This window comes from Corvus brachyrhynchos, unplaced genomic scaffold (genome assembly GCF_000691975.1).
Source record: "Corvus brachyrhynchos isolate BGI_N302 unplaced genomic scaffold, ASM69197v1 scaffold103, whole genome shotgun sequence".
Classification (NCBI taxonomy): Eukaryota; Metazoa; Chordata; class Aves; order Passeriformes; family Corvidae; genus Corvus; species Corvus brachyrhynchos.
The window spans coordinates 2,930,577-2,945,244 of NW_008237436.1; the positions used below are offsets into that span (position 1 = coordinate 2,930,577).

At 34.3% G+C, this 14,668-nt stretch overlaps 1 protein-coding gene across 9 annotated transcripts in view; it reads right to left on the reverse strand.

The window, feature by feature from the left end:
* Window positions 1–14,668, reverse strand: part of NBEA (neurobeachin) — a 388,857-nt gene that overhangs the window by 278,893 nt on the left and 95,296 nt on the right. For all 9 annotated transcript variants that reach the window (XM_017731325.1, XM_017731319.1, XM_017731324.1 and 6 more), the window contains one exon: window positions 9,239–9,677. In XM_017731325.1, coding sequence (XP_017586814.1) covers window positions 9,239–9,677 — 439 coding nt within the window. The remainder of the gene's footprint in view (window positions 1–9,238; window positions 9,678–14,668) is intronic.

Consider the following 14,668-nt stretch of genomic DNA (forward strand, 5'->3'; position numbering starts at 1 on the left):
CCAGGAAATGTGAGGAATACTTGACAGCTGTCATCCCATGCTCTCCATGCCATTGGAGCAGATCCTGGACCTCTTATCTGTATGCAAGCAGGAAGGATGCCTGACTGCTGAACAGTCTCCTTAGACACACATTCACTCCAGTGTTTGGAAATGTGAGAGTGTGTAAATGAAAGACATATATTTTGGTTCGGGTTTTATTTTAAGAAAAACAATTTTCCCCTCATATAAAGTCTGGTATTAGTATCTGCTAAATTGCCAATACAATTGCTGCAGAAATATTTCCTATTTTCCTGCTACTTTTCTAAAGATGATGCTAAATTCAAGGTCTTCCTCCTTATATTCAAACAAGTCAGTGGTCTTTCAGAGTGTCCAAAAGATCACCTAACTTTCCATGGCAAAGACCACATATGTCAGCTTTACTCCTCAGTTGTAACAGAATCAGTTTGATTTGGAAGAGGCCGTTAAGAGTCATCTAGTCCAACCCCTAAATGTACCAACCTTCTATAAAGGTAAAGATTCTTTCCTTATGAGTGTAGTTTAGGACTGAAATACAGCTCCTATGGCAAGAAGGACAATCCTTCTCAGATCCCACAAATATAACGCTCTACACATGGTTGGCATTGTTTTGTATGTCTAAATCACCACATTAAGATAGGTCAGGTGCTATTAAATAACAAATTAACAAGAAATATAAAGATGTATCTCTCTACCATAAGAATAGGGAAAAGCAGAGAGACAGCATCATCACAGACTGAAAGAAAATGCAGCTTTCTGACATGTCATACATGGTGACCTTGTCAAAATGTCTCATTCCTACTGATAAAACAAAATACAGTGAGAGAATACAGAATAACATCCAGACGAAGCAGACAGAAAAACTGTATGAACGATACAACAGAGTGGTCAAAAATGTGCAAAACAATAAGAGGGACAGCAGAACAAGAAAGGTAAAAGAGAATGACTGCCCTTCAAGTAAAGAAAGTCTTCTTTTAACCAATCTAACCGCTCCAACAGAACATACAGTGAAAACTAGCAAATAAAAACAAACCGGACTTATGGAACAAGTATTATACTTGAGCATAACACGATTTGGGGAATGAATTTACTACGATAGATGCCTAACATGTATCTGTCAGGCATTCAGGTTTTCCTTTCATGAAGGCACAGAAATCTACAGACTAGAAGAAAAGGTTACATACACTTCCGTATTTCATTTTAGGCCTTGTTTTGTACAACGTATTTCAGACCTCCTAAATGTTCCAACACAGCTGTCTGAATCACGCCACCATGATCTCAAATGATCCCAAATGATTTAGTCAGCAAAAACTTAGCAGTAATTGTCTGTATCAACTGATTTTATTTCTGTGTTCATTGGCTGACTTACAACTCTAAATATAACTCCTAATCACTGTTCTGTTACTCTATGAGTGTCCTTTACCAGTTTTAAACCTGAGGCTGAAGTCATAGTAATTCATATCATGCTTAAGATGAGTGTTGTTGATTCAACCCACATACTACTTATGCATTGCTGGTTCATTAAAAAACCTCAGCAAATAGCTACAGGATTCTTCTGGGGTTTAGAAATTTGCATGATATAACTAGATAGAAAATAATACCATTAACGCATTGAACTGCAAAAAGAGAAAATGGAAATTAAAAAAAAACCCACCACCTTCTCCAATTGACTTTACTTAAATATTTAGCTATACAGTGCTGGTGACAGACAAATCAGGTTATACAGCTCTATATTTTCTCTCTTTCTCTGTGATTCACATTCTGTATCTCTTCTCCATTTTAGAATTTAAAGGCTTTCCAACTTAATCACCATGGTCAACATAAAGGTCAGAGATAAGCCTTCAATACTGGATGTCTTGAGCTACCTATCTGAGCAGCAGCAATTAAATTAGAATCACTTTACTCTCTTGTGGTATATGTGAAACCTCTTAAGGCTGAATTAATATTCTTGCTCCTCCTCTCCTCCCCCACAGCAGCAGAAAGCATGAGGATTTTTCAAATGCTCTTCAAAAAGCAGCACAGATTTCAGGCAAGTTTTTCATAGATTGCTCTGTGTCAAACAGCAACTTCAGAGGTTTCAGAAGAAATCACATTAGAAAGTGGGTGTCAATTTGTCTGCTATATTACATGCTACCTTGTTCCTACAGCTAGATTAATTTAATCTCTGAAAAGAAAGCATAATATTTCCTCTCTAAAAGTTATTTATATTGGCCATATCTCTGTACATATCTAGTCCTTCATGAAACATTTATACTGTTGTTTACCCCCTGTTTTTTCCAATTTCAACCCAGAGACTCCAACCTGAGCCTGTAATGTTACCATGTGCTAAAACCACATTCTGAATCCTACTTTAAACACCCTTCTATTAGGCTGATTGCATTAAGATAAGATACATCTGATAACAAGGAGGAAAGGTCTAACTCAGAGCAAACATCAAAGAGAAGAAAAACTGGATTAAAATATTGTGAGGAATGTACATGAGTTTTAGAAGAGATATGGAAGGCTCACAGAAGGATATAATCTTTGGGACTTATGCAAATGAAATATTAGTGCTGAATGTCCATGTATTATGGATTCTTTCAATCATTTGACGCCACATATGCACCAAAAACTCCATATCTTAAAGAACATGAAATGATCTTAATCTACTAAATGTAAATTGCTCATTTCTAACTAGAAGAAAGAGAACCATCTCAGGTGCGGTTTGAGGACAAGGAGATGAAGATCATTGATCCTCACTCTTGGATCAAGCAGAGGAGTAAGTATTTATTCACAAAGGAATTCCATCCTTTGCATTCAGGATAAATTAGCAGAAGCATATAAAATAATGCAAAATATTGACAAGAAATAAGGAAAAATTTGAAAGATAAAAAAGCTAATTATTAAGAAAGACTAATGGTCTTGGCTAAGCAAAGAAATGGGAAATACTGGAAGTTTAATAAATTTGAAGAAAGTGAATAGAATATAAGTGAACATTTGATGTATAAATGTCAGGAATATCATCAAATATAGAAAAAAACCCCAAGAAACAATCAGTAAGAGGTATAAATGAGTATGGGTGAGGAACCTAATCCTGTACATATGTTGGGAAAAACAAAAAAAAAAAGTAAAGCTAAAATGCTGCAATCAGTCCTGTAAAAGGAGGTATATACAGGTAAATAGCAAGACAAAAATCCAGTACAATTTTCATCTATATAGCCAGTGAATTATACTAGAGAGTGGGGAGATGATGATTTCTTCTCATCAGCTTCAGGCCAGCTATACCTACAGTTCCATGGATATGAATATGAAAAGACTCACACAGGTGAGAAGAAGAGTTTTGAAAGAGCTACCTGAGTATAGATTGCTAAATGATAGCCATGGGGAATATGATTACAGCTTGATGAAAATAAATTGAGGGTTAATGTATCCAATTTTGGTTGACTTGAACTTATTTATAAATTTAGGATGATTTTGTTTCTAAACAAACAGCTAAGGCAGCAATGAGCTTTCCCTTTGTTTTTTCCTTATTTTATTTACTAAGTGAGTGACTAAGGCATTCTCTAGGAATACAGACAATACAGCTTCAGCTCTCTTCTCTGTCTAACAGGATCTGAAACCATACCTCATTCTCTGGAGTGTATTTTTACTGCTACCTTAGAAAAATATATTCTAGAGAGAGAAGCTGTCAAGTATTTTCTTTGGACCAGTCCCTGCTGCACAAAGGTAATGAAAATTACCTTGAGCGAACTGGAACCAGATGAGTCCTTTAATTCACACACCACAGATTAGGTTTTTCATTCATATGTTCACACACTACTGTGATACCCGAAGTAATGGGGAATGCAGTGCCTAAGAACAGACAACACCTGTACCTGTCCCTTCTTGATTCATGGGAAAGGTGCTCTATTTTTCCTCAATTATTTGTAATTAACTTAAAAAAATAACCATTTTTGTTGGGAGAAGACTAAAATGTATTTATCCATAAGTAATTTTTAATATGATTTATGAATGAATGAAATGAATGAATGAATGAATGAAGGAAATGAAATATGAATGAAAAATGAAATCTATTTTTCAGCAATCGTATTTTGGAGAATCTAATGACTCTAACAGAAATATGACCTCCTATTTAAATGACGTAGCAGACCAGTGCGTACCAATGATATCCCAAAGGTGGGAAATCACACAAGAGATAAATATTGAACCTCTCTATGGTAACCTTCAGTGCATCTTCTCTCACAGTTCTTGTCTTTTCCCATTCTGTTAGTTACTATAAAAGAAAAAAAAAAAAAAAGGAAAAAGGAACACCCCACCTTTGTATTCTAGCAAAAGACATAGATTCTCTGAGTAGTCCTTTTAAATATAGAATACATACATAAAACTAAACACATTTTTGAAAACCACCTGTCTCTTTTACTGGGAAGGACATGTATGAGACCTGACTGGATTTCACAAGTTGTCCACCTTTTCTACCACCTTTAAAACTGGCCCCAAGGTCCCTCTGTGGGGAAAAAAAAAAAAACACCAAAAAAATGCAAAAATCAAAGCTAAAATACTTCAAAAACATGGTCTCCAAAATATTTCCAGATATGTTCCTAAATACTTCACCAAGCATGTAAACTAAGCAAACCCATAATCTTCCAATTAATGAAGCGATAATGGATTAAAAGGGAATCACATCTTTAATAGCAGCAAAATTAACAGATCTTTTCATTTCTAGGAACTCAAGATTTTCTGCTTATGCAAGCATGCTTCCCGTTGAAATAATTCTAAGAACAGAAAATACATATAAATTACCTCAGTTTGAAAAAAGAAGAAATGAGACACAAAACCACAAGCACTCTCTATTTCAATAATAGCATCCATCTAAGAAATCTCTACTAGAAAAAAAGTAGAGAGGAACAAGTATAAGCTTCAAAGTGCAATACTGTGTAGAATCAGTATTCTACAAATTCAAAAACCATAATGATCTAGGTTGCATCTAGTGGGACCAATGCAAATTGACCAAAAAAAAAATGACCCAAGAAATCCCCAAACCCTAAAAATCAATAACAGGTACTAATTTTTGTCAGAAAAAATGAGAAAGCAAAAAGGAATTATTGGTGAGTTATGCTCCATTAGTCGCAAACCTAGGTGAAATAACCCTTTGTGTTTGCTTCTAAAAATGTCAACCTGGATGCCATTTTCACAAAATTCAGTCTGACGTTAAAAAACATGTCATAACTTTGAGGATCTGGGCCCCTGTGTCCCAGAAATCTGTTTATATAGCTCATAATGTAATTACAGCTACCTTAAGACAGATGAGGCAGAAGGCAGCAATATATTGAAAACTAATTGAAAAATGCAGTTGTCCAGAAGCACTTGTGGGGAAGAGGTCTCTGAAAAGCTGCTCAAAGCTTCAGAGTTTGAAGTGAAATTTTTGATGTTGTCACTCTCAATCTATTGAAGAGCTGACAGACAATCAAACCCTTCTGGCTGCCTGGCAGCTCATTTTGCTGGCAGGTGGCAAACAATTAGACACACCAATTTGTGCCTCCTGATGACATTAAAGCATGAAACTAAGTTGTATGCAGGGCCTAGTGATTTGTGTGAAAGCATTTCAAAAATAATACTCTTTGCCGTGGCAACTCATTTCAGACTGCCACCTCCCATTACGGCTTTGAGTGGTGAAGACGACAGACTTGAGTTACGTGCGGTGCAAGGCCGCTTCTGTTCAATCCGTCATCAGCGCCCCCTGAGACCTCAATCCCCTCCTTTCATCAATATCACCTCATCATTTACATTCGATAGCACTTGAACTGCTGCATACATTAGCTACACACAGATCCCATTTGATAAAACATGCTGGGCACTTTTTCTGCTTTTATGTTTCATTTATGACTCGCAAATTCTACAGGAGAATACACGGTAGCCTGTTACAAAATTATTCTTATGGACACATTAGCAATGTACAGTTAAAAGAACATGCAGAGCAAAACACATCATATTAAATGCTAAAATATAGTTCTCAATTTCAATTCTATTTACAGGAGTTTACATGGTGTTCACCTTCATCTGTGATCATAATTAAAGAAAATTACAGCTGTTCTTTTGCTAGGCACTCAGACATCCAAATGAAAAAAAAAAAATCTAGCCTCACACGGACTAAAAATATCTTCAGATTAATGTGAAAAATACATTTCTCTAACCTAGATTTGCTTATAAATCTGGAATCACTGTGCTTATTTTATAAAACCTGAAACAAATAGAACCTGACAAAACAATACACTCTATTGCTCATGGTTCTCCCTAGGGACAAAAAAGATGACCAATAGTCACCTTGCTCAGTGAAGTACCAAAAGCTGCATGAACTACAGCAAGACAAGATCACTACAGCAAGACAAGATCCTACAGAAATATGCTTTACAGGCATAGTGTTAGCTTTAAAAAAAACCCAGTTTATCTTATTTAACTGTTATTTTATATTAGTAAACTCAATTTCATTTGCATGAGAAAGTATGGAAACACAATCATCCTGTAATTTTTTTAAATTTTTTCAATTGTTATTGGGATACTATAAGAAAAAAATGTTCAGAAATCATCACTCGATAAAATTCATGCTACTTTCTCAATTAATACTTTAGTTCATTCTACTATTATATCAATGTACTGTCTTCCTCCTACCCTTTGCTTCATCCCCCATGAAAAGTTATAGGGTCAGGATCTGAATCTTCTCCACCTTTGTAATTTGGAAAAGTGACACCATCACCATCTGTATTTGCCTCCTAAGATTGTCATATTGGTCTAGTAAGTAGTCTGGCAATATGAAAAATTTGTACAGAGAAATATTTGCTTGAACAGTGGGCATCATTCAATAATGCAGCCATGAAATGCAACTGGCTAGCTGAGGACCTGTGGGCGAAGAACTTCAGTATTTTTATCCAGATGCCCACAGGTCAAAAACATTTGTTTAGTTGGAGAAAAGAATGTAACATTTCCTCATCTGCTGGACCTGCCTGAACCTGTTAATTTTCCCCTTATTAGCTGTTGGTTATACTAAAAATCACGATCTACCTCAGTCACCAAAATCACACAGCTGGATCATTTATTTAAGAGAAACAAAAATGATGTAAAAGTGAATTATTTTGCCTGAACTTCCCCCATTACGACTTTTTTCTTTTTTTTTCTGAAGAAGTGAACAATTCCAAAGGCTGACATATACCGTGTATGCTACCAAGATACAAACACAGTGGTGCACTTTGTACAGGAAATCACAAAATTTGGTCAGCAGGGTAACAGGTCAGGGAGAAAACAAACCACTAAACTCACTAGCTCCTGAACTTATTAAGTATTAAATATCTATCAAAATCCATAAACTCTAGGCATGAGGCACTACTAATGATGTTCAAAAGGTACAAGCAGTCACATTGTTGCAAGAACAATTCAATGGAGGTGCTCACATTAAATATGGGTTATTGCCAACCTGCTGCAGGCCCTTAGAGTTTTTCATGCTTTCTTATAGAGCTATAATTTAGAAGTGCACAGTAAAATTCATGTCTTCAATCACCTTGATGTCAAACTCCCTCTAACAATGACAAAGACATCCTATGAGGTGATATGCTCCTTTTTAATTTAGCTGTCTGGCATTTTGTGAGTCAACCACAGCCTTCTGAATGAAATATTTTTCTTACTAACCCAGGTAGGAATTTAGATAAAGTAACTTTTTTGGTGATTACAGTTAAGGTCTTATTATTTCTACATGTAGCATGATTTTTTATACTGCTTAATGTAGAAGAATGCATTCTGGAATGTGGTGGTTCCTTACAGAGGATAAGGAAAAATTCTTAACTGTACAGGAAGAAAAAATATTTTTCACTTCACATTGAAATCAATCTAAAATCAAAATATGCAGATTGATGAACAAAAAAAAAATCATCTTAATGAAAAAGTTGCTAAATGAGCTTTCTCCAGAATGGTCTTAAGATGCAAAATATTATTAGAAAGGGATATATTCATTGCTTCTAAGGTATATTTCACTGTTCCTATCTTGATAAAATAATCTTTCTTACAACAGACGCTATTTGATTGCTAATGGAATTATTTCAGAAAAGCAGCCTCAGTACTTACATATAGAGATATAAAAAGACATCAGATTTTTTTATGGACTTCATAATGGAAAAGCACTTCATTTTTATTCTAAAATTCCAACATATCTTCTTGCACTTTTACTGTTTACATTATGTTGAAAACATTGCATATTGTTTTTCTTAAGACTTAATGAATATATTTATGATATTTTTGCAGGTCTTCCATAAATGCAGATTTCTTTTCCTCATAAATCACAATAGAACTCTCTTCTGCCTTAATTTTTCTTTTTCCTTCAGTATTTTACTTCCTGTACCTGCCTGATAAACTAATATATACCTTTAAATTTTCAAGACATGTCTTAAATTATCTTAAAGTCTTGATTCCATTTTTAACTTTTTAAAAACATTTTCATGAAGAAACTTAAAGGATGGAAAATACAACCACATCAACACTTGCAAGAATTAGGTCTAAACTCACAGTGGATGGGGCTACACTTCTGGAAGGATGCTGACAATTGCACAACAGCACAATTTCTATGCTCAGGATAACTGAGAGGGACTGGACGTTTAAAGGAAAGTATATAAATTAAAAACTAGGAAAATGTAGCCTAAGAAAAGAAACAAATGATTCTTTGTAGAAATGTTCATGAGTTTAGTTTTAAGCAGTAACTTCTGAGCTTTAACAACTTCTGTCGTTTAAAGACCTAAAAGGAAACTGGTTTCTACCATGACCAAGCAAAAATTTGCCATGGTCAAAGCATTTCAGCACCAGAAAACAGTTCAGTGATGGATCCAATTAAGATTTAAGCCTTTGAAAGAATATTCAACTGAGTTTCTGCACAATCTGTTCTATATCAGCAGATATTATACCCTTCCTCCTTCTCACTAAAATGCAGTTTTAAAGAAAAAAAAAGATTTTATTGGAAATACATTTCTTTGCAACAGGCTTGTTTTTCAAGTACTTCATAGAGTTTTATTCACTGCTAACAGAGAAAAACAAGGTGAATTACTTTTGTCTGTACTACATTGTCTGTTGGTAATGCAGAAAACAAGACACAGGGTAGTTTTTGACACAGTCTAATACAAACCAGTAGTAGAATAACCTTTTTGAAAAAATAAAACCCCTTCAAACTTCTGAATTACATCAATATAAAATAATGAGTCTAACCATATACCTGTCAAATGAGTGAAACTGCATGGGAAGAATAGCCTGAGCTTCTCTCTTCAGCGCAGGATCTGGGTAAGGGATCGGATCTGGGCCACATTCTGCAATTTCAACAGGGGCTGCCACAAGACTTTTCAGTATTTCTTTTACATTGATGCCTTTACTTTGGCTGATACTGGATATTGATGAAGCAGGTTTCAGAATTTCACTGGGGCTTTCTGTTAAGCTCTCCTGAGATTTCTTCACTTCCGAAGACAAAGTAGACAACAGCTCACTCATAGCATCAGGACCTGTGCTGGTCTCTAAGTCTGTCCCATTCAAAATATTGGGCATCTGTTCATCTCCAATTCCAGAATCTGTATGAGGAATAGAACTTTCCAGCTGAATATCTTCAACTGGTGTTGGTGTTTCTTTATCTTTGATATTTTCTGGAAATACGGTTGGTGTCTCTGCAGTGAAATAGAGATTATGAACAAAATTAAGTTTTCCCCTAAAAATATGATCATAAGGTTTTATACAAGAGAAATGTGTTAGAAAGACCACAAATCATGGTGTTTTAAACCTTAAAAACTCATTTTACATACAAAACATTTTACCTTCAACAGTTGTTTGGCATATAGACCGACTGGAAAGAGGGAGCCCAAAATCGCATTGTACAAACTCAGTGACATTTAGAAATCATGGCCCACTACTCACACAGCAAAATACTGCCAGCAAAAACTACATTAAAAATTATAGCCTATCAACTGCAGAACTGTATGATCCTTGAGTCTACTGCAAGAGAAAATTGCAATCACTTATGTTTTCGGATTGCTGTAAAATTTAGTCGTTTGTATTGCTGTCATCAAATATTAAGCTTGCATTCAAAAGAAAACTGCTAAACTCTTTGTTTGCTTTGTGTTTTGTTTAAAATGTATATTACACACATTTCTACACACGTATCATCACACTGAATACAGATTTATTTATACATGAATAAAAAAATAGTGTTGTTATTGATCTTTTAGATACCTCTTCTTTCCCCACAAAAGGCAAAATTCTGTAATTCAGGAAAAATTAATGAACAAAATAAATACAGCTTCATAGAGATAGGCAAGTGAAATCTGTTGAGTTTGGAATATTTCCAGATTGAAAAGGATTCTACAACATCTTGTAACTGAGAAGACTATACTAATTATATTATATATATATATTATAAATAATATATTAATTACTTCAGTGAAACAGACACAAAAACTTCACTAAATAAGAATAATTTGCTACGCTTAGACAAAAGTTAGCTAGAGCTGGTACTTATATATTCATATATTTGATTAGAGCAAAACAAACTATTTTCAATAAGAAAATTATTTTTTAGCTTATTTTAAAACTACATTATTTTCATTAGATTACTTGTCTTGATTATAAAATTTAGCTGCCCTATGTATGAAATAAGAAAACTTTTTTAGTGGCTCTGATATAGTGGTTTAGGTATTATGGGAAATATTTTACAATGTATTTGGATGAAGCTCTGATATCACAAAAATGTGCTTCAGCAATATAACTTTAATAACAATCTCATAACTCACAAACGACTTTTTGGTACAGTCAGGTATAAAATATCTATTTATCATATGGGCATAAGTGTGGGTACATGCATATGCACATAAAACAAATCTATAAGAGATTATTTATGTGTTTGAACTAATGGCCATGTAAACCTCTGCATATGTACAAGTATTAAGAAAGAACAGAAGAGGCTTTTAAAAAGATGAAGCAGAATCACCCATTATAAAGGAACATTGTTTTCTTCTTTTAACAGCCACAAACACTGAAGCCACTTCCTCCTCCTTTTTCTCTTAAGTGCCTTAAACACATCTTATCAAATAGATATGAGCTCTTCGTTGTGAAGCAGGAAGTAGAAACTGGATTTATGAGCTGCATCAAATGCATTTAGCATCTGCCAGGTCAGGAAGCAAAAAGATCCGTACCTACTTAGTACTGCCTATATTTGGCACAGAAAGACATCTGATCCACAGAATGATCCTAATGAATTTTCTGCTTGTCTCTTTAAACTCCATCCATGCAAAGACAACACTTCTCAACTGAAGGGAAGATTAGGACTGGACAGCCAGTAAAGCAGGTTGTTGCCCATGAAATGTATGGTGAATAAAATGGCATAAGGCTCCATTATTATGCAAATGAAAAGAGGGCATTGAAAAAAGACGATGGTCCACTACATGGTGAAGTTAGTTACACCCAACCTCAATTTTCATTAAGGTCAACAATGCTGAACAGGAAACTAAAGACAGAAAACCTGATAGAAATACAGTTGTGGAAAGTCATCTACCTTGAGTAAACCAGAAGTAAGATTTTAACACATTAAATCATAGTAATGAACTGACTCCAGGCCAATTTTGAAAGAAACATCCCTGATATTACTGGTTTAGTAGCAGGCACTTTTGCTAAACAGATGACTGGAGATAGCAAGACATCAGTGGAGAAAACCATACAAGGTTTCTTGTTTTAAGAGATAGGAAAAAAATTATCTGGACAACTGCAAACCTTTAACAGAAAGCAAGATTTCAGGATTTATTTTGGAGTAAAGAATAGTAATGGAATGCAATGAGACAGATTAAAAAATGGCTTTGTTAAAAGAGCTTTTTAAATACTTATTGTTCAGAGAAAATAAGGGTCAATATAGTAAATTCAGTAAAGCTGGGGTTGTCACAGCAGATTGTAATTTAGTCATGAGACCCTGGAAATTAACAGAATGTGGGAAAAGAAACTGGCTAAGAAAGAGCCATCAGTTACTTTCAGAAGAAAGTAAGTTCTTTCATCAGAGTGAGAGAAACTACCACGGGAGCTTTTTTGTTCAAAATTTTAATAAAGATTTTGGGTAAAAACATTCTGGTGAAATTTGCTGATGACAAAATTATGAGGTACAACTGATGGTCAGAGAATGATGAATACATGAAGGCATTACAGCAGAACTGCAAATTACATTTAATAGGGAAAAGCTTTGTATCAAGTGAAGATCACAGAGTTTCCCATTATCACTGGAATTCTTCTGTAAATGACTGAAGAGAAGGACGTGGATACATCAATTACTAAGTAACTATTTAGTTACCAATACAATACTGTCATGGAAAAGGCAAATGTGGCTCCAAACTCTTTTGAATAAATAGTTCCTGCAACAGCTAAGCTTTAACAGCATTAGAGAAAACTTTGGAAGGACTCATTACGGTATACTGTGTACACTTTTATATTTGAGAAATGTGGAAGTGCCACTATGGAGATACATAGTGATCTAATGTTGCAGAAAAAGTTTGGCTGATATAGTCTGGCCAAACTAATACTGAGAAGTTATACAACAGCTGTCACAAGCTGTAGCTGAAAACTCAAAACTCAAAAAGAAAAAAAAAAAAAGGAAGGAATTTAATCTAAATGGCAGGGTTGTCATGAGAAAAACAGTTCAAACTCACCAGGAATAAATTTTAGTTTGGAAAGTGAAATTCATCAATATATAATTAAGGTTATGGAAAATCTTTCTGATCAGCGTAGCAAGTTAAAAAAATAGAACTAATTTTGAGATGCTATAAATAGGACTGTACTTAATTACTCAGCAGGTGAATTGCAAACCATTGTTCCCAAAGGAGAAGAAAATGTTGAGAGGCCTGCATCATTTGACACTAAAAATGGATGTAAAATTATATTTGTGGACATAGAATTTCAATATGACATGCTATAAAGTAGATAACACTAATTGAAAGGATTTAGGGTAAAAATATCAAAGGGAGTTATTCTATATACAGGCAAATGTATGGATACTTGATTTCCACAAAACTCAGATTTGTATTTTTACTTTTCTTGCTGCATCTCCAACACCTAATATGAATATGCCACACTAAGCCAATTCAGCTCAATCTGATTTATCACTATGAATAACAATATCTAAAAACTACTAAGTCAAATGCATTAACTCTCATTTTTAAAACATCAGACAAGCTAAATGAATAAGGGTTTTAAAGGTCCAATTTCCTTTTTGTGAATTAAAAAAAATAAATTCAGAACTGATAAAACTTCTTAACTGCATTTCAAAAGAGAAACCTAGCAAATTAGGATATGTGAAATCCACATAAATATAGCTGAAAAGATGTATTATAAGACCATCTTGATCAGCATTATTATTACTAATATTATTTTAGGTAAATGGTAAACTTCTTAGCATAGGTCACAAAACCTGACCAGTTTTATTTATAAAACTGTATATCCATAAGTTCTGTTCTATATTCTTTTATACCATGTCCTAGAACTTCTGCTGCCTTTGGAATGCAGAAATAAATACTGCTTCATAAAGTGACTTAGAAAAATCTTAAACCAGAAATGTCTATTCTTTTATAAAAATCCTAAATACTGAAAGCAACTTAGCAAATGATAAACACGAACGGAAGCAAAGCCACGACTGATTGCATCTGTCTGCGTTCTAACGCTGTGACAGTAAGCCTCTCAATTTTCAGCAAACCTCATCAGTTTTCTACAGCACAAGGCCATGTCAGTAGACAAAGCAGAATCATTACTAGATCTAGTGATCTTAACCCTGTCAGAAACAGGCAGTTGGAAGCCAGATGCCTCCTTCTTACTGTTTTTCATTGTAACTAATGAGTTCATCTACTACATTATGGGAAAAATATGGGCCTAAGTTAACTAAATGACATATTGTATATGCGGTGACCTCATCCGTCACGCTCCTTCCCTAAAATATCTTGTTTGCTTGTGATTTATGAAGTGTATTGTAATTGTTTTAACCTACTGAGTTACCTAAATAGCTCTCACACTGCTTCCATATGCCTAAAAAATACAACCCACACTCCCCCTGTTTATTAACCTAATAATGAGACGATTCATATATAGGATAAATACAGACAATTTTGTCATTTAAAAAAAATGATGATACAAATCATACCTTTAATATTTATTTACTTTTAAAAGATGGGAAAATTACATGTATATTCCTGTGATCTTTTTGTCTTTTTTCATATTGTTAAACCTCCCTATCAGGTAAAAATATGCTGAAATTTTTCAAAAGTAAGATGAATGAAAAAAAATTATATTTTTTAATTGCTTATAATATGGCTGAAAAAATATTGGGACATAATACTATCCCAAATCATCATCAAATTTCTGCTGTAAACAATAGAGAAACATTTGGCAATGGAAGGTTTAGGGCAATCTTGCTGCCACCTTTGTCTGCATGTGCACTGAAAAATTTATGAGTTGTTTTCTGCATAGCTATCTTAAAGCACTGGTGATAACCTTACTATTTGCCCTTTGCAGTTTTCTACAAACTTCCAGAAGCAGTACCCTACAAGCTGAAAATGCTTTCATTCCAACTAGGCAGTGATAGTGCAGCTTCCTTCATTGGTGGAAGAGTCAACTAATCTATTCCTAAACTCTAGGC